This window comes from Alligator mississippiensis, chromosome 1 (genome assembly GCF_030867095.1).
Source record: "Alligator mississippiensis isolate rAllMis1 chromosome 1, rAllMis1, whole genome shotgun sequence".
Lineage (NCBI taxonomy): Eukaryota > Metazoa > Chordata > Crocodylia > Alligatoridae > Alligator > Alligator mississippiensis.
Window position 1 is genome coordinate 142,484,570 of NC_081824.1, and position 27,963 is coordinate 142,512,532.

Sequence of the window (27,963 nt, forward strand, 5' to 3'; positions counted from 1 at the left end):
CTAGCAAAGATGGCTTGAGTCACCTAGAACTCATAAAAAACAGAGCTTCACACTTGCTAGGAGTGCCAGGATGAAAGCTGTGCTCTCTATCTTCTCCCTCCACTTTAAGCCTCTCCATGATGCTGCCTCAATCTCTGCCCATATAGTTCTAGTCCTACAGAAACTAAGTGATGGGCAGATGGGGTGAGAAGCTGAAAGTTGGCAGGAAAATTGAATGTAATTGAATATAACTGATATAAAAAAATTTGGGTGGCATCTTGGCCACAGGTAAATGAAGGTATGCTCCACAGTCCTTTTTAGGATCAGAAAAGCATGTTTTCTATGGACCCAGTTCATCATATCTGAAAAATATAGGAGGTACCAGACAACCAATCAACGGTGGAAGAAGAGGCATGTGGTACAAATCTGGAAAGATACCAAGGGTTGTAGGAATAATAAAATAGAAGCCACCACTCCTAATTCACTTGCCATCTGTAAACAGGAAGACATCTCAGGAAGCCTCCCAAAGGGGTCAAATCATCATTTGCTTAAATCAAACTGATAGAAAGCTATTAGAAAATTTTGTTTTAATTTGGACAAATCAATTCCTCCCCTTTAATCCCTCAAATAGGTATATTATACCAGGTGTGACTGTTCTGGTGTGACTAACAGATATGCAGTCCAGAGCCCACTAGTGGAAGTGATTCCACACATAATTATAAGTTGTGCCTCTGACCTGCACAGAACACACAAAAAAAATTTCTTTAAACTCAGTAACAAATTAAATTTATTGTAGGCAAAAGGTTATGAACATACAAAAGGGGAATAAATCATTAGAAAAAAAATGACTTCTAGACCAGTGGTGGTCAACTTTTTTGGCCAGCAGACCAGATAGGCAGTGCCCAGTCAATCTGTGGGCTGGAGCTACTGTGTTCTCAATCTGACACCTGGGTGGTCACAGTATGACCCCATCCAGCTATGCAGAGCCTGGCCCCAACCTAGCCCCGTAAGAGGAAAGGGGGCTTAAGGCAGCCTCAGCATGGCTCTGCAGAGGGGGAAGGGGAAAGGTGAAGGGGGCTTGACCCACTGCACAGGACTCAGGGTTTGGGATTTGGCAGCAGGGAAGGGATGGCCACCACTCCCCTGCTGCCAAATTTCCAACCCATGGGAAGTCTCACAGTCCAGAGATCGGTCTGTGGGCCATATCTGGCCTGCAGGCTGGAGGTTCAGCACCCTTCTTCTAGTTGTAGGTACTACCCTACATTGGAAACAGGACTGACTACACATTTTTAAAGGTGCAGAAGGTTTAATTCATTTGCTTGTCCACTCACCAGCAAAGTGTTCATAGATTCATAGATGTTAGGGTCGGAAGGGACCTCAATAGATCATCGAGTCCGACCCCCTGCATAGGCAGGAAAGAGTGCTGGGTCTAGATGACCCCAGCTAGATGCATATCCAACCTCCTCTTGAAGACCCCCAGGGTAGGGGAGAGCACCACCTCCCTTGGGAGCCCGTTCCAGACCTTGGCCACTCGAACTGTGAAGAAGTTCTTCCTAATGTCCAGTCTAAATCTGCTCTCTGTTAGCTTGTAACCCCCGGGGGCGCCTTGGTGAATAAATACTCACCAATTCCCTTCTGTGCCCCCGTGATGAACTTATAGGCAGCCACAAGGTTGCCTCTCAACCTTCTCTTGCGGAGGCTGAAAAGGTCCAGGTTCTTTAGTCTCTCCTCGTAGGGCTTGGCCTGCAAGCCCTTAACCATACGAGTGGCCCTTCTCTGGACCCTCTCCAGGTTATCCACATCCCTCTGAAGTGCGGTGCCCAGAATTGCACGCGGTACTCCAACTGCAGTCTGACCAGCGCCCGATAGAGGGGAAGTATCACCTCCTTGGATCTATTTGTCATGCATCTGCTGATGCACGATAAAGTGCCATTAGCTTTTCTGATGGCTTCGTCACACTGCTGACTCATGTTCATCTTGGAGTCCACTAGGACTGCAAGATCCCTTTCCGCTTCCGATCCACCAAGCAGGTCATTTCCTAGGCAGTAGGTATGCTGGACATTCTTCCTCCCTAGGTGCAGCACTTTGCATTTCTCCTTGTTGAACTGCATCCTGTTGTTTTCTGCCCACTTGTCCAACCTATCCAAGTCTGCCTGCAGCTGTTCCCTGCCCTCCGGCATGTCCACTTCTCCCCATAGCTTTGTGTCATCTGCAAACTTGGACAGAGTACATTTCACTCCCTCGTCCAAGTCACTGATGAAGACATTAAAGAGTATCGGTCCAAGGACCGAGCCCTGCGGGACCCCACTGCCCACACCCTTCCAGGTCGACACCGACCCATCCACCATGACTCTCTGGGTGCGACCCTCCAGCCAATTCGCCACCCACCGGACTGTGTAGTCATCCAAGTCACAGCCTCTTAACTTGTTCACCAGTATGGGGTGGGATACCATATCGAAGGCGTTCCTGAAGTCTAAGTATACGACAAACATCCCTACTCCTGTGTCCAGGTGTTTTGTAACCTGGTCATAAAAAGAGACTAGATTAGTCAGGCATGATCTGCCTGCTACGAACCCATGCTGGTTTCCCCTCAGCATAATTTGTCGTGCCGGGCTCTCGCAAATGTGAGCCTTGATAATTTTTTCAAAGATTTTGCCAAGGATGGAGGTGAGACTGACTGGCCTATAGTTGCCTGGGTCCTCCTTCCTCCCCTTCTTGAAAATGGGGACCACATTGGCCCTTTTCTAGTCCTCTGGGACTTGGCCCGTGCGCCACAAGCGTTCAAATATTCCCGCCAGTGGCTGTGCAATGACGCCGGCCAGTGCCTTCAGTACCCTCGGATGGAGCTCATCCGGGCCTGCCAACTTAAAGGCATCCAGTTCCTCCAAGTGACTCTCCACCATCTCAGGGTCTACGCATGGTAGTCTGGCGTCTTGCTGCTGCCTCTCTACAATCCCAGTGAGAGACTTGTCTTGCCCCTCTCTTAGGAACACTGAGGCAAAGAACTCATTGAGGAGTTCAGCCTTGTCCCCCCTGTCCGTCACCAATTGTTTCTGCCCATTTAGCAGGGGTCCTATTCCTCCCTGGGCCTTCCTTTTACTCCCTATATATCTAAAAAACAATTTCTTGTTATCCTTTACTTGGGATGCCATCCTCAGCTCCATGGTAGCTTTGGCCCATCTAACTGCCTCCCTACAAGCACGAGCAGAGGAGGTATACTCCTCTTTGGTGATCTCTCCCTGTTTCCACTTTTTATGTGCCCCCCTTTTGGCCCGTAGGTGTTTGGAATAAATGTCTACAGGCTCTCCAAGTAAAAAACTTGACACTAACTTGAGGTCCTTGCTATTTCTTAGGATCATAGGAAAGTAGGGCTGGAAGGACCCAAATGGGATCATTCTATTCAGCCACCTCCTCAAGGCAGGATCATCCTTGACTAAACCATCCAAGTCCAGCATCTATCTAAACCACTGTTCAAAATTTCCAGGGATGGAGATTCCACAACTTCTCCTGGAAGCCTGTTCCACTGCGTGACCACCCTTGTAGTCCAAAAATTCTTCCTATGTTCCAACTTAAATTTCATCTGCTGCAGCTTGAGGCCGTTGCTCCTTCCCCTAACTATCCTCTGTGGTCACAGAGAAAAGTCTATCTCCATCCCCTTTGTAATCACCCATCAGGTACTTGAAGATTGCCATTGAATCCCCACTCAATCTTCTCTTCTCCAGACTAAACAAACCTAGTTCTTTCAGCCTTTCCTCTTAAATTACATTTCGCAGGTCTCTAATTATTTTCTCTGTTAGACTCTTTCCAATCTGTTCACATCTTTCTTAAAGTGTAAGGCCCAAAACTGGACACAGTTTGCCAGGTGAAGACCCACCTGTGCTGAAGACAGCAGAAGAACTGCTTCCATTGATTTGCAAGAGACACCCCTGTTAATGTTTCTGTTGGTATTAATTTGCAGTATGTATTTCATTCCAAAGAACTCAAGAAGATAGCATCTTAAATGCTGTATTCTAGAAACTAATATACATTATTAGTTTTAGAGTGATATCAAAATAATTCATGTAGCACCTGGAACAGCATCGAATGGAAATGAGATTGTACTCTTCAGTTCCATCATTAGAGCCATATGAGGCACAGGTCTAGTTATCTGATGAGCCCTGGGGAAACTCAAAACCTGCAGAGCAAGCCACATAATTTTGACAGTCAGAGAGGACCATGTTACTGAAATCTATGATTACTATGAAATCTCTTATCAGTGTCCTCCTATTCTGAGCACAGAGCTCAAAGTTTACTGTTCAGCTTCCCCAGTTACAATTTAGGAGCTCTGCTGCTGCTGGAGCTTCACTCATGAAGTGCCTAAGCTCAAGATCACAGAATTGGTGGCTCCTTCCAATGGATGACTGCAGTTTGTGAGGGGACCGTTCCATCTTGAGGAAACCCTAAAATTTGCTCCATATAGAGTTTAGAAATTTAGTATAACCATGGTCTAAATGTGGGGACTGTATGGGACCTAGAAATAAAGAGTGCAACTTAACCAGTGCTTGGATGACTGAGTTTTGATTGCAGTTAACAAGGGCTATTCCCAAATCAGTGATTAAGGCAAGGTAGCTTTTAGAAATAAAACTAGTGCATCTTAGATTAAGCATGGCTGCTGAGGCAGACAACACCTACACAGTCAATACAAAGTCACCTGATTGTTGTTGATTCACACAATACATACTGGTTCACAGAAAACAAATTCTTCAAAAGATGTTTGCACTTACTCTGCAAGGTTCTATGCTTGACCGTCAGAGATGCAGGGCACCACTAATTCCCCATGAGCAGACAAGCAGGGGTAGATCTACACTGCACATTGCAGCTCCATGTAAAGATACCCAAGTGATCTCTAAACAAGGTAGCTTGGATACCTCAAGCAATGTAGCCACTTTAGTGTGAATTAGCCCTACTGAGACATAGGGTATATTAGCCCAGGCAGAGGACTGCGCTCATGTGGCCACATTACTTTAGGTACCCAAGCTAACTCTAAATGGGTATCTCTGCACTGCACTTTGCTGGCATACACTAAATTTGTGGGTGTTTCCCACCACTGAAACCCCACTTAAAGCACTTCTAGTTAAGCACTAGAAAAGAGAGGCATCAAAAATTAGCAGTACTTTAGAAAACTTATTGTTAGCAAACTTGTTGGCAGTGGGGAAGACATAATTTTAATGGCCTAATAATATAGCCAGGAACAAAAAACCTGTGCATTCTTATGGGAATTCTGGTCCTGGCAAAGATATGCTGTATAAGCTTATGCATTTTACTTATCCTCTCTGAGTTTCACTTTCCATATCTGTAAAATGGGCATAATGGTGCTAAAATATTTCACAGAAGTATTATGAGGTTTATGTAAACATTTGTAAGGTAAATGCAAAACCAGGCATTTGACTAATGTGATACCAATACTTGGGTTTTCTGACTTCTGACTCTTGAGTTTAATCTAGTAATCATTGCTCTTGGGAAGGTATTTTCCGCAATTGTGTCAGATTACATGTACACACATATATACTTAAGCTATGAGCAAGGTTGTAAAACCAACTTGGCTATGCTCTTTGGTAAGACTACTAATTCATGACCTGGTAAAATCAGGAATGCATACAGGTACTTTTATAGAGATGGACAGCTAGCTGTGTTAGTCTGAAGTCAGACAGAAAACAGGTCAGGGTAGCACCTTAACACATTTTTCAGAAAGGCACACGCTTTTATAGGTGACAGCCTATGTAATTCTGTACTGAAAGCAACATTTGTTTGTCAGTGTACATATGATTTCAGGATTATAATCAAACTCTCTATATCAGTGGTCTCCAACCTTTTTAAGTGGGAGATCACCGTTGGCATTTACAAGCAACTCAAGATCTACCATGTGCTGCTGCCACCTCCCACCCAGCAGGGAAATCTGTGGGGAGTGAATGGGAGGAGGGCAGATCAAGGCAGAGGGAGAAAAAATTATTTGTGGGTGTGCCTCCCCAGTAGGTAAGTCCTACTCAGCCAGGGCCCCACTCTACTTACCCCTGCTCCTGCCTCTGTGGCACTGTCCCTCACTGCAGGGGCCTCGATCTAGCTCCCACCCCTTCCCTCCCCCACGGACTGACCTGCTGGGCTGGGGCGCACACATGCATGCATGTGCAGGCACTCAGCCCCCCACCCTAGCCTCAGATCTTGGAGCCAAGAGGCTGCGAGATCTCCGAGTGGTTGGTGACCACTCGGAGATCTTGGAGCCTCATGGCAGCCTCATGGCTCCAAGATCTCCGAGTGGTTGGTGACCACTGCTCTATATCAGTAAGTACTTATTTTAAGCAACATGGTTTAGAGCACATCCATTCTTGCCCAATGTTGTAACTCTGGATCCAGATTTTCATACTATTTTGCTGAAAATAGACTGCAGTATTGTGAAATGAGGGAGATGTTAAATGTTACAATTTAATCAATGTTATGTATGTAACCATCACTATTAGCAATATGAACTAGTGAATAATCTGCATAGCACAGACTGAGATAATTATTTCTTCTTCTCATGTAAGGAACTTAATATTTTCAGGGATTTTAAGGCCAAAAGTGAATACCGTTAAGGTGTAACATTTATTCCTTACATACCACATACTATTTCACTTAGTAATTTTCTGCATGAAATAATCCTAGAATAGAAATAGATGAAATCTTAATTTAAAGTCTCCAAGTGACAAAGTTCACTATTAGAATGTACGATCAGAAATCTACTCACTATGCAATTCCCATATTTACTTGAATCCAAGACAAGTCCCCCCACGCCCCTGCCCATTCAACATGAGGGGGGAAAAAGCCTTGCCTGGATTCGAGTACCAGCCTGGGGCAGGGCAGTGGGTGCAGCTCCAGTTCTGGCCCTAACCCAGGCCTAAGGCCACAGCTGGAGCTGCAGTTGCCAACTACCCTGGACTGGGGCCAAAGCTGCAGCCACCACTGTTTCCTGGCCAGGGCTCGGGCTAGGGCCAGAACTACCAGTGCTGCTGCTGCCTGGTAGGGCCAGGGCCTGAGCCACCATGGCTGCCTGGCTATGGCCAGGGCTGGAGTTGCCATTTGACCGGGGCTGGGGCCACCACGTGCTCTGTGACCCCGAGCCAGAGCAGCTGCAAAGGGTAAGCAACAGCAGCGTGGAGGGAGATATGCACCGTCAGGGGGATCAAGTGGCGGGGAGGACAAGCTTCAGGGGTATAGGCACTGGCAGGGTGCAACTGGAGTGAGCAAGGCACTGGAGGGACAAGGGGCAGGAGTTATGCTATCACAAAAAGAACCATTATGCCCCTTTATAAATACACAGTACATCCACACTTTGAATACTGTACCCAATTTGGGTCCCACACCTCAAGAACTAAAGGAAGTTCAGAGAAAGGCAACAAGGATGATCAGTGGTACAGAATGGCTTCCATGTGAGGAGAGACTGGAAGAGGCTAGGCCTATTCAGTTTAGAAAAGAGATGCTTGTGGGGGAGGGGGCAAGATAAGGGTTTACAAAATATTAAATGAAGAAGAGAAAGTAAACAGAGATTTATCATTTACTCTCTCTCTCTCTCTCATAATACAAGAGCCATGAGAAAACCTTGGTCATACCTGTTTGCTCTCTCTTTCAGTATCCACTCTCTGCCACTGTGTGACAAGATACTGGGGCAAGACAGACCTATAGTCTGACTCAGTAAGTAGTATTTCTTATTTCACTTGCACCCCAAATCCAGCCCCTGCCAATTGCACCCCTCTCACTGCTTTCCCTGTTGCAATGATGGGAGGAACAAATTTGAGATGACTCTCCAGTAATTAGATTATATACAAGGAAATTAATTAGAATAAAGTTAGAATATTCTATGTAAATAATCTAATTATTGGGGACAGGGGGCAGTTGTCTATAATTCAAAGTAATCTTGGGTTGGGTAAATATGGTCGTTATAAGACTAATCTATGATCAGCTAACCTCTTACTACTCTTGGATAACTAAATCACCAAGTTTCTTTAGTCTTTCATTACACGGCAGGTTTTCTGGACCTCAAATCATTCTTTTAGCTCTTTTCTAAAGTTTACAGTTTGTAGCATCCTTTATTAAATGTGGACTCTATAAAGCAGTATTCATATTCTAGTAATGGTTTAACTAATTCCATATAGGAAAATAATATCACATCCCTACTCGTGTTTGATATTCCTCTCTCTGCCTCTACTTGCAAGGGTCACATCAATTTTCTTGGCTATGGCACTGTATTAAGAGTCTGTTTTCAGCTAATTATTAGCCAAGACCCCAAAATCAATTTCTGAATCACTATTTTCCAGGGTACAGTCCTCCATTTGGGTAATATAACTTGCATGCTTTCTCTCTTGGATGTGGGATCTTGCACATGGCTGTAAGTACTGCCGTATTGCAAATATAGCATGACAACCACTTGAGATGGCTGATTTTTAATGACAATCACTTTAGTAATAACATTCTGAAAGTATATTGTCTTATTGAATCTATAAAGTTGTCAGACTGCCAGCTCCAGAGACACATGACTTGAGCTCCATTTGAACTGGCAGCCCAGTCACAATGCTTTATTTTTTCTTTTATTTAAACAAACCTGCTGAGCAATTTTCCAAAAGGTCTGGCCTTTTGTTTCTGGCATTAGGAAATGAGTCTGAAGCTTCCAACCCCAAAGGGATTGTGACATAAGGTCCCACTGAGAGAAACTCAGCACAATAATAAAAACTATATTTAAGGAGATAGGACCATCTGGAACAGGCACAAGTAGGGCTGAGTCCCAGAATTACATCTGGGTCACTGATGATCTCACATGGATTTGCATAAAAGGTGAGAACGAAGAGAGGCCAGATTTCTTAGGAGTTAGAGGAGATAAGACAGAAGGAGTGATGCCTCATTATGCTTGCTGGTTCCAGAAGCAGGTAGGAAGAAATAGAATGAAAACAGATTAGCCTGGAAAGACTGAGAATAAGAAGGTGCAGACAGAAGTGCAGCTCCCCTTTTAACTGAGAACATTTTTCAGGAAGTGGTCTGAGTCTAATGATCCCCTGGATCAAACAGAAGTTCAGTGTTGGTTCCAGGGGAAGGGGAATCTAGCTGCTGGCTCCAGTCTGTTTCCCCTAGAAATGGCCCCTCCTTCCTCCCAGCCTGTGTCTGTTTTCAGAATGGGAGGGGGAAAAGGGAGGTGAGGGAGCTCGTTTTAAGGGTTCCCCAGTCAGCACTGAAAAAAACATGCTGAAACCAACTCGGGTGCTGGGAGGCAACGCAGGCACAAGTTACAGATGATGCTGTTTTAGAACATCTTCATCTGACCCCCTCATGCAACAAGGGTTCAGATGTTCACCTGATCAGCCATTTTTGAAGCAGTCTGTAGCCATGCACTTGTGTTTGGTCATGGCTATAGACCACTTTGTATTGTCAGATAGGTTAAAAACTGTCACTTCTGCCTGCACCCAAAGTTCTGCGGAGGCAGAGAGAGCACGAGAGGGAGTGAAAGCGAGCAAGAGTGCATGCTAGAACACATTAGTGAGTAAGTGCCGAGTGTCAGGGGTAGCCCTATTACAACCAGGTCCACAGTAGTAGCAAAATGCGTAATCTCACAAAGAACCTGTATAAAGTGGATTTCTTTTTGTTACTTTATAGAGCCCTTGTAACCAGAAGAGAAAATCCTAGTGGTTTAAAGACCTGGAAAATGAGGACAGCTTACGTGCTGGTCTATTATATAAGAGGAAGAAACTCCTGTTTAGCTAGATTCAGGGACCTAACAGGCAGAAAAAGAATACAAGAAAGATGAGGTGACAGTAGAAGTGTAGAAAAAAAAAAAACACATTAATTCTTTGGTGTCGTGAATATATCTGGTTGGAATATTTTTTTTAAATGTTTTTCTTTGTTCTTGGTGGTGAGTGCCAACTCACTGGACCCAAAATCTTGTGAGGAAATGTATTGGTTTCAATTAAACTTTTGGTGGGAAAGGCTTCTTGGGTCCAGGATGGTCTTTCTGGTCAAAATGAGAGAGGAAGCAAATGCACAAAAAACATAACCACCCCAGAACACCCAACAAGGAACTTGTTTTGGCTGGGGAAGACACAGAAACAAATTCTGCCTGAATCGAACTAGGGAGTTGAACCTGTATCTTCTGCATCCCAAATGAGTACACTTATTATCATATTATTGACTATTGGGTAATTCTTCTTTCTCCCTGCTTTTACATAGAAGGTTTTGAAAGGTCTCATTTTGTCCTATCGCAGAACAAAATCAAATGCCAAAACTTCAACATATTTTGAGAAGCAGAATTCTTGTTTTCCAGCCAGCACTGTGAGAGTAAAGCAGAAGTAGCCAGAGTGAACCCGAGTTGCACTGGGCTAGATGGAAGTCATTAACTAGGGACATGTAACCACTGAACCTGTTTACCTCAGGTACTTTTCTCTTCAAACACATTTTAATGAGCTGCCTCTGTGGACCTTTGTTAGCTTACCCTAGCTACCAGTTACTCTGGAGAGATGAAAACATTTGCATGAGAAGAATATTTATGTTTGTCTGCATGTGATATTTGAAATTTGGTGCCTTTATTTCCAGGCATATGCACAGTGTGTATGCAGTCTCTCGGGCAAGATGTAGGCTGTGCAAAAACAGATGTTGCAACTCACCTGCAGGCTCGTAGTAGTGGCCCAGTAGGAGGGAAGATCTGTGTGAGAGTGGTGTAACATGGGATGGCTACCGCATTATAGAACCCAATCTGTGAAAAACAGAGGAAAAATGCTGAATGGAGCCAAATTATGACACTGAAAATTAATAGGAAATATGCCCCTAATTTGTCTACTACATTTATTTACTTAGTATTTACCATGGGGATTTGTACTTCTGTATACCACTGTAGTATTCAAGTACCCTCAGTGTAAAGTCAGTAGTAATAATTAAGTCCGTAGGGGTCTTCAAGGAATTTCTGGAATGCTTCCCTTTTCAATGGCTCATTTATACTATGGCTCTTACTGTAGCTACCAATGCCATAGCTGAACTTAGTGTTAGCAACAATCAGAAGTTTCACAAATACAGGCAGTGAGGAGGGGCCAAATTCAGCCCAATTTTAACTTAACTGATTTAAATGCAATTCTAAAGGAGATTTCTCTGCACAGTGTATAGATCAATATCACTGGAACCACAGTATTTAAAATACTTTCTTTTCAGCCCTGGAAATAAGAGCATTTTTATTTTAGGCAAAAAAGATATCAGACTGGACAAACTATGCCAAAATTTAATTAAAAGCCAATTCATGGAAAATCTTTGGGAGACACTTCATTTCTGACCAAAACAAATGCACTTTGTAGGCATCTTAAGTTTTATTTTATTTGCTCCGGACATGGGCTCCTCAAACTGGCACTTTACATTGCATGCATCCAAACATACGTCCCTGTTTTAAGGTTGACTGGAGCTGGATTAAAAAACTTCCTTAATTCTGTTTTACAAACCAATGTATGTGCAACATATTATAGTGACTTAACAGCCCAAATCAAAGTGCCAAAAATTATCTGAGTGTTTAGAAATGTTCTTCTATTGACTTTCACAGAGACCTGCATGTCTATGCTGATATCACAGCAGTGACAGCACTGTAATGAAGGCATACCTGAGCTGGTACTGTTACTTGTTTAGCTACAGTGGCATGAAGCTCAGCACCAGCTGCAAAATCAACCTAAGAAGTAAGTAAATTAAGCACTATGGGCCTGTGCTCTGGGATGGAGGGGGTTGCGTTTTAATTAGAGTGACCCGCAGGAGCAACTCTAATTAAAATGCCCACAGTGTCTCGTGTATTCATTCATCATTGTGCACTTCAAAATGGTGGTGGGGCACTTTAACTAAAGCTGGTTTGATGACCTTTAATGCCGCTATTTCAAAATGGAGGGATGCTGAATACACATGATGGTAAGGCTGCTGAAGAATTCTAATTAGATTAATTAATTGCTTGACTGATTAGATTAATCAACTCGGCTTCAACATTTTCTAACGCCGTGTTAAAGCAGGCATCCCACGTTGTTGTCACTAAACGACAAGTGGAATCTGAGCTAGTTAGTTTAAATGCAACAGAAGTGCAACACAGACAAAGGTACTTTTGAAATGACACTTTTCCAAAGGCATTTTTAGAAAACAGAGCTAAAACTCCTAAAACACTTAGGTGTTTTAGAAAATGTTTCTTTGCACTTTTTCAGACATTAATGAATATCATGGTAAAGCCATAACTAGCTTTGAAACTGTTTTTTTTTTTTTTTTAACTTGCCCAGAGTAATTTTTTTTTTAAAAGCAAATCACTTTGTTTCAGTTGTAGCTGAGTAAGACTACACATAACTGAAAATTAGATTTCTGAGAAATGTTCCAATACTCTGGAGCATGTGCACTGGTCTTTCTAGTTAACTACAACATTTTGGTGATCATGGATCTTTTATATAGATCCTCAAAATGTACGTTTGCACAAGTGAATAAATCCTATCCAGAGGAATGTGAATGGCATCTTGAGCAAGAGCCTTGATTCTTCCTGCACCCAGTGCTTAGCTATTTGCTGGCCAATGGACCAAGAAGCAGAACCCAAGTATAGGGCTTGTGTTGCAGTGACCATGGATTCACTGCTCAAGGGAAGGGAAAAAAAAGCGAAGGATTCCAGTCCTCAGAGCAGAAATTGTCACTGGTCAGGGAACTGCAATGAGTACTTTCTGCAAGGGAGGCAGACTAGGCAAAGTATTTGAATGCGAGGAAGGGAGAGGTATTGCACATTATTGTTATACTAAGGGAACTAAAACAGAAAACATTTCCAAATCCTTCTGTCCCCAAAAGGATACTTCAAAGTGTCATTATTGGCTGATTAAGGTTTTAAAGCCACATTATAGATCTTTATACCAGTATAGGCTCCCGAGTTCCTTTTGTTTTACCTTAAAAGCACTGACATTAACTTTCATTGGCTTTTACAGAACTATGGCAAATTATTAGCTTAGGCTACTTTTATAGAACTGTAACACTGTAAAATCTTACCACTTTGCCAGAACACTGCTGTAATACATGAGAAATAATGCAACTAAAAATAGATATTTTGAGAGTCTCTTTTCTGTAATTTCCTTACTTACTTTTCTACTAGAAATACAAATGGTAATGGGGAGAACACAGAGAGAGAGCATGGCAGAAAGAGACTGGCAATAATTATAGCTGAATTTGGAGAGAAAATAACATTAAGTTTTAAACAGAAATATACGGTGAACGATCTTTCACCCCATCAAAAACTCTATACAAATGTTAGGTAGAGTAGATATACTTTACTATGGTGTACCTCTCAAGATGTCTAAACCAACCAAAATATATGGAAAAATTAAAAAACAAATACAGGAAAATTGCTCCAGTTTTCTCTTTGGTTAATGGCCTCATAATAAACGTAAGAATTTTATGAAGTCATTGCTGTTTCTTTGTCAGTCATGAAATTAGGAGAAGGATGATAAATATGTTAATAGGAAATTGAAATCCCCATTTACAGTTGTCTTCTAAATTATTAATCTATTATAAAATCTTCTTGCAACGTTTTTCACATTTTGTTACATTTTTCACTTTGCCTCAAATATTATACTCTTTTACAGTAAATATAATGCCCGGTGATATTTACACACTTAAAATCAAATTTTTCAAAGGGCCGCTAAAAATAAGCAAGTACCTCATATATATGTGGGTGTATGCATGGGATGTGTACATACAAATATAAAATGCATCAGGCAGCTGGCTAGTTTTGATATGCAAATGGCTGGATCCTTGATTTTTTTCAGCTGTTCAAATTTGTGTGTGTAAAGCCAAGTTTAATGAGCAAGTCAGATAATTGTGCTAGCTCAGGATACAGTGGGATGTAAGTTTTTTTTTATAAGTGCATATTACAGGCCCTTTGAAATATGCTCCTATACCTATACCCTGGACAGCTCATTCAGTAACCCAGGTTTTGAATTTCCAAATCCAGTATCTGTAGTTATTTAAAATTCTAACATAGATGAATCAGCCTAACATTTCATATAATTTAAAATCACAGATCCATTTGGGTGCCCTGCTGTTTACTTCTTTCCATCCCCAAAACTGACCATTTATACTTACTCTTTGTTTTCTATCCTTAAGACAATTTCAAATCCTCGAGTAGACCTGCTATGACTATCTAACTTCATTAAGAGCCTTTGATGGGGGACCTTGCCAAAGGCTTTTTTGGAAGTCCAGATATAGAATAGAATGAATGAATTTATAGAATTTACCTCATTTTACAGTGAGTCTCAGAAATGTTGAGAAGTTTGTTAAAGGTCGTAGAGTGAGTCAATAGTTAAAATCAGGATTTGAGCCCAGGTATCCTGATTCTTAGTCCTTTACCTGATTAAATGTACTGTTCCTTCCCTCCTACCAAGATAAATTGAGATGCATCTTCAACTCTGAAGCACCTAGCACATACAAGAAACTACAAACTGGGTTCTAAGATAAACTATAAAGTTCCAATTTAAGACATCCTATTGACCTACTAGACACCTATCCCTAATTCAATTCTTTGCTGTTATCCTGTTCCTTTTTTTAAGGGAAAAATATTTAAGACAGACTTCAAACTACCTATGAATTAATTTATGAGTTAAAGTTTCATCAGATATTAAATACTTGATAATTTTCCAGATACATTACATTTATCACTCTCTCTCCATCCATTCATTTTATATTTTTCTTTAAAAAAAGTCAGTGATATTTATCTTTTCAACAATTCATTCCTACCCCAAATTGGTCTTCCACCTTCCAGATTTTGAAGTATTTTTTTCTTTAAATATTTCTTCATTATTTACTTATAAAATAAACCAGGTGTATGGAAGAAAAGAATGCTTATGTTCCTTATTCAAGTAAGAATATACAAAGCACCAATTATCCAACCAAGAAACTACAGTTTTTCAGAAGCTGCAACTTTGCAGACTTTGTAATACTCTAGGACATTATCAATAGGAGGAAGACTATAAAAGAATGATAGTAAATCCCAAATAACAGTATTCTGAGTACAAGAATACCGAGAGGTGCTACACTAGCAAAATTTAACCAGAAGATGATTGCTACATTTCTTGTACAAATCAGGTTTGTGATTTCACCAACTAGGTAATCTTCTTATAAGTCATTCACAAATTCAGCCCTAACTACAAGTAGTAAAACAATGACATAAAATATGTGAAATCATGAAATAGTTTGCTCTTGTCCTTCCAGTCATGTCTGTGAGGAGGAAAGTGCTATACTTTTCATGCAAAGCACGATTGTCAGCATGATAAAAGTCCTAACAGTCATAAAAATATCACATCTCTCTAAAAAATTATATATCATAACTTCTACCAAAATATTAAGTATGTACATTCTGCAGGACATTAAAAAACATTTCATTTCAGGCAGGTAATTCATACTTGGCCCTGAGGGACTTCATCCTTCTTGTCTCTGTCCATCATGGGTATAGGCTGAATACCTATCTTCTTCATTTCATCACCCTGAAAAGAAAGTAAGAACGGAGAGAACAGGGTCAAACATTCCCTGAATAACTGAAGACGTCCCAGAAAAAAAAAGTCATGCCTGAAATCAAAATGTATTTCTGATGTATACTGTATTTTAACCCAACCCATGCCTGTCCAACTGGCAGTCCGTGGCCTCCAAGGGGTTAATTTACAACCCTCCCTCACCAAGTTCCTGCCTGGTCACTGCTCTCCCATCGCTCTGGCTGCAACAACAGGAGGAGTCTCTGGGCTCCCCCTCCTTCCTCTAACTACTGCTCCCTGCCCCCACTCCAGAGTGCTGGGCAATGCAGCAGCATGGGGAGGTGAGGGTGAACCTGGGGTTCAAGGTGTGAGGGGGTGGTTGCAGGTGCACAGGGCAGCAGGGTGAGGGAATGGGTCACAGGCACGCAATACAGCGGGGGCAAAAGGGGGTTTGCTGCTATGTGGTGCACTGGGGGGGATCATGGGTACACAGTGTGGCAGTGGGAAGGTGCATCTGTGGGGTGTGTGTCCAGGGAGAGGCAGGGTTGAGGGGTTGGCTTGCCCTGGTGTGGTCTGCAGGGCAGGCAGTCCCCACTGCTGCCGCCTGTCAAGTGTGTGGCCTCCAGCTGCTTGGAAGTTGGACAGTCCTGTTTTAACTTAGATATCTAGAATTAAGCATGCCACATAATAACAACATAAGACAGAATCTCAGAAAACTGTAACAAGGGGGTCTTTTTACAACATGAAATACTCAAACGATAATGTAACCAGCCACTGGGGGAAATTAAGTGTACACTGGAGTTGTGATATACTTTTATTTGTTTTTGATTAGGCTATCCATGATTAAAGTCCTTGTATAAATATAAAGGACAAGGCACTGATAAATGATTTCCAGTTCTTCCTACAATCATTTACATCTTTCTCAAAATCTATTACCTATGTAATGCCTCATAATATAAATTATCCACTTTTCCAAACCATCCCATAGCCCCCCTTAATCCATCAGTTCAGTAAAAAACTAAGACAAATAGATTAGTTTTGCTACATGCCCTAAATGCCAAGGAACCCAGTTTCTTTGTGATTAAAGGGGAGTAGTAACTTTCAAGGTATAGGTCTCCTCATAGAAAGTACCTGCTAAGCCGCTTCCTCTTCTTTTAATACAAGGAGTGTTAGCTAATGTTTTTATGATCATCAGAACTTTTGCAGTATCACATGGGGAAACAGGCAGTATTTGTGGTAGGCAAAACTCACCATTTCTAGGCCTAAATTCCACCCAGGACTAGGGAAAAGCCCATGCATACCGTTGATTGAGCACAGCTGCAATATATTTAGGCATAACCACTACTTAATATGCATGGAGCCATTTTCTGGATTGATTTCAAGATGCTCAATGGCCTTACGACATTACAGCATGTATAGGACACTGCACAAATTTAAATTCAGGGTAAAAGAAACATACAACCACAGTGGACACCCGGAAACAGCAGGGGTGACCTTACACTGCACACCTGAGTAAGATATGCTGGGGAAGCTCTCTCAGCATAGGTGTTAATACAACCTGTTGTTGCCTGCCTCCTAGTCTAAAAAAAAAAAAAGCAAATAACTGAAAGAGAAGGTCCAGCTGTGCTACTGCAACCACTACCCAATGTCTGATGGATTCTACTCTCTTTTTCTGCAGATGTGTGCAATCCTCCTTTGTCAGAGACCCCCAGCATAACACAGGCTACCTCTTGGAGACTTCAGATCTCTGATGGACAGAAAAATAAAAAAGCTCGCTCTAAATATTCTGTTTATAAGCTTACATAAGCTTAAATAGCTTATATATAAAAACAGTTCTGAAGCAGTGTATAACAGCATACTCCACAAGTAAAAGCGAGTGCAGAGCGCAATTTTGAATATTGGCTTCTTCCTTGGCAATGACCTTGTGATACAGCCAAAAGATGACAGACTTTAAACTATAACATTTTTACATTCAAAAAACCTGTCTGGGGTGCATGATTGAATTTTACTTATCCTGGACTTCGGGCATGTGTGATTTGATTTAGGGGGCAGCAGAGCTTGTAATCCCAGTGTCCTTGGTCAGCACAGCTGATACAAACTTGGAAAGGTTCTAGAAACAAAGTTCTTTGATAAAGAAGTACCTGGCTCCAAGTCCTAAGGAACAACATAGAGGCCACCTAATTCATAAAATGTGTTAATGAGATTGAATAACTGAAGGCAGAAGGGTGGCACAAAACACTGATACGTGAAAGATCAGCTGATTAGGTGAAACACAGAGCTATGCAATCTCTTTGTCCACAAGCATCAGTTATGTTCAGAAAGGAAATGAAGTCAGAGAATTATGAGCACCTATGTTTTGCTGTAGGGGCTGGCAAGATAATGTCTTCTAGGTGCCTGAACTCAGGAAATTCCTCACTTAGTTGAAACAGAGGCAGAGAACGAAGGGTCAAATCTATTACGATAACATCTAGGGCTGCCTATAGACGTATGCATTTGTGTTCTAATTAGAACAGGAATGAGTTGCCTCACCATCGCATGTATTAACATCCCCCCCCCCCCCTTCAAAATGGCCCTGGGGGCACTTTAACTAAACTTCATTGAATGAGCTTTAGTTAAAGCACCCCCACAGCCATTTTGAAATGTGGCTTAATACACATGATGGTGAGCCGTTTTAATTACAGCGGCTGCCTGGGAACCATTCTAATTAAAATGCCCCCCACCCCACCTCTGAGCATGTGTATAGGCAGGCTAAGGGCCTTGTTACACCTTACACTGTAAGCCACACAAATGTAAATCAGCTTAGCATTGTTTGGCTTAGTGCAACAATCACACCTTAAGGCAAAAAACCACCTCTGACTGTCCTTCACCTGCATACCTATGATTTGCCACTAGAGGCTTGGTGAGCAGGGGCAAGAATAGGAGCTAGGGGCAGGATTAGGAGCCCACTAAATCTGAGCCCTTTTCAGTCTGAGGAATAAAAGCTGGTTCAAGCATCCCCAGCAACCCCAGGTGATGCCAGGACTCAATGCGCACATGGGCTGGGGCTCCTGTGGCTAGCAGGGGTTGCTGGCTGTCGGGGAGGACCACATGGGAGGTACCAAGGCCACCAGGCACTCCAGGGCTGTGGCACTCATTGTGCCCAGCAAGAGCAGCGAGTCAGTCTGGGTGGCAGTAGAAGCCACCGCAGCTGCCGTGTACTCTAGGGCTGTGATGCTCCTTCTGCCTGATGTGCTGGACCAGCTTGCTGCTTCAACTGGGCACGGCAAGCATCACAGTTTTTCTGAGGGCAAAATCAGTCATCGGAAAAAATACATCTCCAGACTCTGACATCCTGTCAGATTATTCTCTTCTGAAGCTACGTACAGACATTTGGGGGGACAGCGGAGGGGAAAGGGGGAGGGTTAGAGGGAGGTTAAATTGCCTTCAAAATGGCCACCTGATGTAAGGTAAGTCAGTATGGGGAGGAGTGGGGGTGGGGGGGGTTGGAGGTGAAATCAGGGGTCCATGGGGATGAGGGGTAAGCAGGATCCACAGGGAATTAGGAAAATGGGGTCCAGGCACAAACCAAGGAGATGGGGGGGTGAGGGGGGGAAAAAGGCGTGATCCGTAGGAGGGATTGGGGGGAGAAGGTGCGATCCGCAGGGGGTTGCTAAGGTTGAGGAGGCTTTGGCAGGATCAGCAAGGTTTGCAGAGTCTGTAGCAGGGCTGGGGAAGACTAGGGGCTATTTTTAGCCCTGTCTCCCCACAGTGAACCTACACCCTATCCCTCCCCACCCCACCAGGACTTACTTCCTTGGCTCCCAGAAGTGGCAAACACTGATAAAATCAGCACCTGGACCAGCTTGCAGGATGGAGGTTCGTGGGGGGGCTGGGCTGGGCTGGTCTGCTCTGTGGTGGAGGGGGATGGACAAGGGGCTACGGGGCTAAAAATAGCCCAGTGCTGGGTGGGAGGGGCGGGTAGGAAAAGTGCAGCCCTGGAACTGAGGCCAACGGCTGGGCTTTCCCAGCCCCGGGTGACACAGGTAACTGCACTGAAGTTCAGTGAACCAGTTTAACCTAGAAAGATTAAGTTTAAGCGTACATCAAGCCAGGTCTATTGTCGACCAGGTTTTGCCATTTTTAGACTGGTCTATGTGCATGTAATTTCTGTACTGTTACGGGTTTAAATTGATTTCCAAATCACTGAGACCAGGTCTAAGTGAAATGTCCACACTGGGGTGAACTAACTTAGAATGGGTGGCCATTTTTAATACAATCTAACCTCCCCCCACCCCCACAAATGTCTGCACTTAGCCTGAAAGGGGATCCAGTAAAAATAGAACTGCAGTATTCTATGGTTATTTGCCAATTATTTCCAATGAAAATATACTCCATTTATAAGTAAAATGATGTCTGTGGCCCTCTAACCGCACCCCCACTTCCACCCTCAATGGCCACTACAACAAACCCATTCTGGAATTAGACAGTCACATAAAAGATTGCCCTTCTAGTACATCCTCACCTATTGAAAATATCTTGCAGCCAAATTCTATCCTTAATTCCAGCTTATTACTGGTAAGAATAAAATAACCCTCACTGTCTTCCCTCAACTAAGTGTCTATAATATAGATGGTAACTAGGAAATATGCTCTTCACTTGTAAACAAAGCAAATTAAACAAGTAATTACTGAGACACAATCAACATGGAACTCCAAAACACTGTCTGCTAAAAACACATTTTATAGAGCTGATTTTTTCAATAGTGACCACTGTGTTAGATTACTAAATGTTATTAACTTTGTTAAATTGATAAAGTTTGTGGTTATTAAACATAATACAATTGCTCAGAAATGTAATCCACAATTAGTTTTGAAACTAGAACAAAATAAAAACAAAAACAAACCCCAAACAAATCATGCCCAATCTGAATTCTACGACCAACAATTCAGGAAACAAAAAAAAATCCTTAAGACAAAATGCTGCAGTATTTTGTGGGTCTGAATCTCAACTCACATGTATAAATTGGCAGTAATTCCACTGAAGTCAACAGACTTACACCTGGTATGCACTAGAAAACAATCAGTCCCTGCAGACTTCATATACCACACCAATTCAGAAAATACAACAATCTTCTGAAACTGGAGAGCTGTAGGACAGCTATACTTGTAAATTTTCAGTCCATAGTTTCTTTATTTTTTGTTCATATAAACCACTGGATTTTAAAAAGGGCCTAAAAGAAAGGCAAAAAGTCTACATCCAATGCAGCATTCACTGAAGTCATCATCCCTCCTTTCCTTTCTTTTTTTTAACTTAAGGATAGGACATCAGAAAGGGTATGGAAAAGACCATGTCTGCCCAACTTTATGTATGGCTGCCTTGTATTTGTTGAAGAAACTTTGCAGTGCATTGCAGGCCAATTAGGTATCTTTAAATTTCAACCATCAAGCTGACTCAGAAGGGGATTCAAAATGTGGGACAAGAACAATTCTGCAGTGCTCATATTTCCTTTCTGCTCCAGAAGCTGATGTTTTGAGGAAACTTTCTGGAAAATGGTTTAGTGTTTTGTGACTTCTACATAAGCCATCAAAAGTAGCTGTATTTTTTAAGAGGATTACCATCAGTGACAGGGAAGTCTAACAGATTCTCTTTTCTTTCAACTTTGTATGCATTTAAATTTGGGGAAACAAATAGCTTTGCTTGTACACTGATGACAAGCGTCCAGAATCATTCCAGAATAATTAAGCTGTTCAAATGGCTTCCAAGTAGCTTACTTGCAAACTCGCATAAAAAAATGAACAGATTTCAAGTCACATGTGGTAAGAAATCTCTTGAATACTGCTCTATTGTTATGTTCTTTTTCCCATCTATCTGGATATTTTCCATGTTTTTTGTTTTAAGGAGTGAGAGAAACATAACATACCTCAGCCCAGAACTCTGCATATATGTCATTGGCTGTCACTCTGGTAACTGGCCATAATTTTGTTACAGAACACAGATCACAAGCTGTCATCATTAGACCAATCACACGATCTCTAGAATACAAGAAGAAATGTTATTTAGATGAAACTTAACTAACAGAGAAAAACATTATATTAAAGTTGTATGCACTAATCTACTCTTAAGATTACCATCTAAAATAATGACTAAGTTGAGCTAGTGGAATCATCCATAAGCTGTAGGTATAAGGGATCTGAAGAGGGAACATGACTGCTCTAGTGAATTCCTACGACTCGGTCGTTAAGCGAATTGGTCGATAAGCGAGGAGCCGGGCTGCGAGCGCGGGAGCTGTCCGCCCCGCGGTGCTGAACCTGCGGCGAGCCGTTTCCACAATACAGGTACTCCTCACTTAACGACCTCCTGCTCGGAGTACCGACTGCTCGGAGAGCTGGTCGTAAGTCCGCGCAGTCGTTAAATAGGTAGGTCATTAAGTGAGGAGTACCTGTATTTCAATCTTGAAGTTACTCTTGTTTATATCATTTGAGGATCTGGTCCAGAATCCTTTCCAGTTTCATTACCTCTTTTATGTATTTATCCCAATAGTCTGCTATTATTTGAACCTCCAGATCCATAACATTTCTTCTTGCCTCTCAAGCCATCAGTCAAAGTTATTAATACTCAAAAAGAGTAGTGCAGATATTTTGATTTGGTGGAAGGTGAATGCATTGTGTCTCATTAAAAAAAGGAATTTTTTTAGTACGTATGTCTCCAGTTTCTTCCACTTGGCTTGCAGTTGTTGGATAAGCATTCTATTACTTTTATATTCCCAACTCAACATATAAAATTGTGATAGTGAAAAATATTTTTTATCCAGTTCTCTGACAGCTCAAATGAAAGCTATACATCTTTTTGAACCTGCAAGTAAGCACTGACTGAGCCTGACTGACAAGAGATAGTACCCTAACCTCCTGTATTTTCAAATGTACTTGTCGAGAATAAACATTGAAGGCAAGGAGGTAACACCCATGGAAGACACCTTAGAGAATTTTAGTTACTGGAATTTAACTAAAAGCCTCTCCTTCCCAGTATCCCTGCCCTCAAGGATTAAGCAGCAATAACACTGTATCATAGTATGGAAATTCAGGAGTGCATTATGAAAAGATCAGGGCTGCGTGAAGCTTTGGTTGCTGATTCAATTCAGCAGAGATTCGGCCCAATTTGGTGGCCAAATCTCCGAAACCAAACTGAATCAGGAGACCCTTTAATCTCTACAAATCGAATAGGAACCCTCCAAATCGATTTGAAAAGATTTGACGAGTCAGATATAAACACAGCTTCAAATGTTTTTTCTACATACCTCAAGGTACCAGGGGACTCGTGAATGTTGAGATGGTGGGGTGGATGAAGCGTCCCACAGGAGCATGAAGAGGTCCCCAGTGTGCTCAGCAGCAGACCTGGAAGTGGACCAGAAGCAGTTCTGGTCCACTTCCAGGTTCATCGAGAAGTGCGCCAGAGGCCCTTCCCCCCCTCCCCCGCCCCCCACATACCCCCAGCTCGGCGACTGGTGCCTCCTAGGTCTGGGGAGGCACTTGGAGTCCCCCCAAAACCAACTGCTAAGCCGGGGGGGGGGGGGCAGCACACTTGGCGGTGGACCCGGAAGTAGACCATAAGTATTTCTGATCTACTTCCGGGTTCGCTGCCAAGCATGCGGAGGCACCCCCCTGCGCTCCTGTGGGATGCTCCATCCGTCCCAGCATCACAACATTCATGAGTCACGTCTGGTTCCTCAAGGTATGTAGAAAAAAAACATTTAAAGCTGTGTCTATGGCCAAATCGCTGATTCACCAAATCAGTACTGAATCTTCAGATTCAGATTCGGCCGAATCAAATAGGGACAGTGATCTGAATCAACTAATCAAATCACTGTCCCCGATTCGGGTCAAATCCAAATTGAATACGGCCTGTTTTGCACACCCTAAGAAAAGATCATCTGACCTAGCTTTCAGGGTAACAAAAAGGGTAATTTTCAATGTTTTTGCATTCTTTCATATAGAATTTTAAAAAATCTCTGTGTTTATCCAAATTTTTGGAGAAGTCTGAAATTCAGAGATTAATGAAAAAATAGTTTTAGTATATATTTCTGAGTTTAGTTAGTGAAAGGTATGTCTGCTTTTTTGTAACTTTGCTGGGCCACATTCTAATTTCTTTGCTCAAGGTTCCATGCTGCCTGATACAGAATATTTTAACATGGTGAAGCGGCAGCACCCAGTTTCTTATTTAACAAAGGTGTAAATGAAATATTCTTCCCTAGTTTTACTCGCCAAGAAGAAACATGTTCAAAACTACATATTCAACAGGGTCCAGAGGAGGGCCACTCGCATGACCAGGGGGCAGCAGGGTAGGCCCTATGAGGAGAAGCTATGGGACCTGAACCTGTTCAGCCTCCACAAGAGAAGGCTGCGAGGGGATCTGGTGGCTGTCTACAAACTGGCGAAGGGGGACCAGCAGGCAGTGGGCGAGTCCCTGTTCCCCCGAGCACTACTGGGAGTAACAAGGAATAATGGCCATAAGTTGACTGAGAATAGATTCAGGCTAGATATCAGAAGGCACTACTTCACAGTCAGGGCAGCTAGGATCTGGAACCAACTTCCAAGGGAAGTGGTGCTCGCTCCTACCCTGGGGATCTTTAAAAGGAGGCTGGACATTCACCTAGCCAGAGTCATTTGACCCTGGCATTCTTTCTTTCCTACCCGTGGCAGGGGGTCAGACTTGATGATCTGATTAGGTCCCTTCCGACCCTACCAACTATGAAACTATGAAACTTACTGTGACCTGCAATCTTATTGGTGACCTCAGCATTGTCCAAAAAACAAACACCCCCTAAACAAACAAAAAACACTTGGGCAATTTTGGTCAGTCCATTTCCAAAGAGAATTAAACTGAGCTGTACAAAGATATGCAGAGTATAGGGTAAAAATATCCACATAGGAGAGAAAGTGCAGAATAGTTAGCGTTCTCTAAATTCACACCTTCATTTCATACTAGCTTCCCCTTGCAGGCAAGACTTATATGAATTCATCAACAGGAGCATTTTGAAAGACAATGCAACATTAATGTGATAAGTTTATATGTAAAGCACAGGCACACTTTGGATATCTGGATCACAAGCATTTAGTGTCATTGGTTGCTACATGTGAAAAAGACACTATGCATGGTGAAAATTCTGAGCTTTTCTTTGTTGTCATTTGCAAATGCAAAATCTTGAAGAAGTAATGTTTTTGTTACCTGTGTGCTTGATTTTTAAGGTTTAAGGCTCCTGTCTGATGCAACTCTTCCAGCTGTTTTCTGTTTCCAAAGTACAGGGCAAGATCTGTAGCAATGATGGCTTTGCGGATGATCTCCAGAACCTGCTCATACTCACTGGAGCTCAGAGTGGAGAAGACATTGTGCCCTTCCAGCTATGAAAAAGTAAAAAACCAATAAAAAGCACAAGCTCTAATTCTGAGATGATTCCAGTCTTTTCTTATCAAGCAGGTTACAACAGTGTTAATAGCCCAATGAAGACATTGGTATTGTACCAATTAAAACACGGAATGGACTTTTGTATTCCCTGTTTTAAATACTGGTATGGAATTGCTGCAAGCACAAATCAGTCTCAGGATCTTAAGCACAAGTACATTTTAAATGCTGACTCTCCTAATACAGTTTGTTTATTTCTTGCTTGATGTGCATAGAATCAGGCAGTGCCTCATATAAATACCAGTTCTACTCACAGAAAAAAGTTAGGCCTCCAAATCTTTGCACCTAACTCTGGGAATGGTCACAGGGCTTCATTTTCAAAAGCATGACCAGATCCTGTGAAGTACTGGGGACCTCCCCCATTATGCTTAGTCCCACAGACAGAACATCTCAGGATTATTTATTTCCCTCTTCCTCTACTCCTGTCACTTTCAAAAGGGCCTGTGTCCTTCTGAGAAAGCGTTTTCTGAAGTCCATAGGTGTTACTAGGGAGGAAACACAAAAATCTTTCCTCCTCCCTCCCTCTCCATTATCTGTATGTGTTACCTACATGGCATCGCCCCCTACTTATGCCCTGGGAATTTGGGATTCAACCCTAATTCAGAGAGCGTCACTATCAAGGTAGCAAACTGGCTTTTTTTTCCCAGTGAAGAGAACAGGCATGTTTTATTAGTGCATAGTGGATGCATTAATAATTAAAATCGATTAGGGAACATCTAGTTACAGTACTAAAGTTATTGTGAGTTGATTGTAGAGCACTAAACGAAATGTACTTGCAGTAGCTGCATAAACGGATACAATATCCTGTTTAGAAATGAAGTTAATTACAACACTTTTGCATATGTCTTCAGAAAAAGACACGTTTTTAAAGGTGTTGCTTTATTCATGCACTAAAGATAATAATGCTTCCTGTTATGGAGACTCTGCCAACAGCCCTTTCTATTATTTGCTATTTTTAGACTATATATACCAGACAATATACAGAGATCCTTGATGAAGCTATACCACAGTTTTAGCAGCACTACCTGCTGTCTCTGTTTTTGGAAAAACTTATCGGGGTCTAAAGCCCAGAGAGGGAAAGAAACAAAAATTAAAAGAATAAGCCAACCAAGTCAAGGTGCTTGCATTCACAAACAGAAACATTATTAAAAATGCATCAAGGCTGGGTTTGTTTTAACATTTAATTGGCACTTGTGCAGAAGCTGACCAAGTCTTTCCAACTTTTGTCAACCAATTATGTAAGAATAAATTGTTCAAAAACAAATCCTCACTGATATAAATAGGTCTTTTTCTATTATCAGGAATGTAAAATTTAATGTACAACATTTCTGCCAGGACAAATACATTGATTATGAATACTGGAATTAAAACAATCTATTTGTGTCTCAATACTCCTTTGCCAGTATTCTGCGTCAGGGTACTGCATGTTTCACACCAACATTTTAACCCATTGTCACAGAATGACAACCAGTAGACCTCCTAGTGTGGATGGTCTGCATTTTTCCTACTCCTGCCATACAATTGCCAAGAATATGTATCCAGGTCCTTCCTATTATATCTATGTAGCAGCACTGCCCCACAAGGGATGGAGGTGCCACTTTTAGTGTCTTGCAAGGTACAATACAAGGGGCAACAACAGTACCAGATGGTTGTGTGACAGCTTCTATGTACACTATTCAGAGGTGATCTAGCTCCTGTAAGTTATGCACTGTTGGAAGCTACTGAATGCTATGTAAAATGCTTGTCTAACTGAAGAGAGCTTATTTCTTCCATCATGAGCTAAAACTAATAACTGGAATTCTCTATAGTTAAATAAATGAAACATGGTATGTATCTTGATTTAAAATGGATGGAACAAGCTGCTATGAAGTTCTAAAGTGTAAATATCCAGAAATGATACCTACTGGGCCAGACTTTATAACTCTCTTGCTTGTAATCTAGGACTGTGGGGAAGGTCTTAATTCTGAAGCCATTCAGCCTCCAGTGTAAAACAGAATAAACTAAATGTTGTTCTTTCTGACTGACTGCAAATAACATCCAGACCCCATTAAGGAAGCAAGTACTTGAACCTGTGCAGAAGCATTCTCCACATGTCCTTTTTACTGGCTACATGCCACTATTACATCTAACCACCATCCTAGAAATAGTTATGCTGAGTGTGTCTACACAAGACGCTACATTGCTGTAGCAACACGTTATGGCAGAGTAGCTCGTTGCTATGGTGATATAGCATTGGCAGGCACAACTTGTGACACCGACGCTATGTTGTTGTAGTGACGTGCTACTTCATTATAGTGTGTCGCTACAGCAACGTAGCTGCTAAAAATAACCATGTGCTGTCATGTAGTACTTCCTAAAGCAGAGGAAGGCAAAGTCTGGCCTGCAGGCCAGATCCAACCAGCAGTGGACCCAATTTCCCAGCATGGAGACCCCAGCAGCATGGAGACCCCAGCAGCAGCTGTATTGTGATAGCTCAAGGCCAAGATTTCCGTGGAGACAAGCCCGAGGAGCACTGGCAGGCAATAGAGATGCCAGCCTCTTCCTGGCAGGTGGGATTTGATGGGAGGGCTGTGTTGTAAGCAGGAGCAGGGAAGGCAGTGGCAGCAGTGCTGCTGGGAGGAGTGGCTATGGGGGCTACAGGGATTTTTGGGGTGGCTGTAGCCCCCTCCCCTACCCCGCCCCCAACCTCCAGCACTACCTCTGCTGGCAGGGTACACAGCAGGGCAGGAAGCTGCTCTGGAACTAGGCTGGGATCTTGCATGGTAACAGCATGGTCTAGAGCCAGGGCAAAGCCATGATCTGCAGCCTGCACGCCCCAGGCAAGGGCATGCAGGCAGTGGATTGCGGCTCTGCCCCAGCTCCAGAACACGTTGTCACCACTGCAAGGAGCCAGGGCAGAGCAACGATCTGCTGCCTGCACATTCCTGCCCGGGGCATGCAGGCTGCAAATTGCAGCTCTGCCCTGGCTCTGGACCACGCCATCCCTGCTGCAAGATCCCAGCCCGGCTCCGGAGTAGCTCCATGCTCTGCTGTGTGCCCTCTCAGCACT

At 42.6% G+C, this 27,963-nt stretch overlaps 1 protein-coding gene across 3 annotated transcripts in view; it reads right to left on the reverse strand.

The window, feature by feature from the left end:
- Positions 1-27,963, reverse strand: part of PDE10A (phosphodiesterase 10A) — a 355,946-nt gene that overhangs the window by 76,384 nt on the left and 251,599 nt on the right. For all 3 annotated transcript variants that reach the window (XM_059714794.1, XM_059714803.1, XM_006258777.3), the window contains exons 18-21: positions 24,681-24,853; positions 21,379-21,490; positions 15,414-15,494; positions 10,638-10,726 (exon numbers count right to left, since the gene is read on the reverse strand). In XM_059714794.1, coding sequence (XP_059570777.1) covers positions 10,638-10,726; positions 15,414-15,494; positions 21,379-21,490; positions 24,681-24,853 — 455 coding nt within the window. The remainder of the gene's footprint in view (positions 1-10,637; positions 10,727-15,413; positions 15,495-21,378; positions 21,491-24,680; positions 24,854-27,963) is intronic.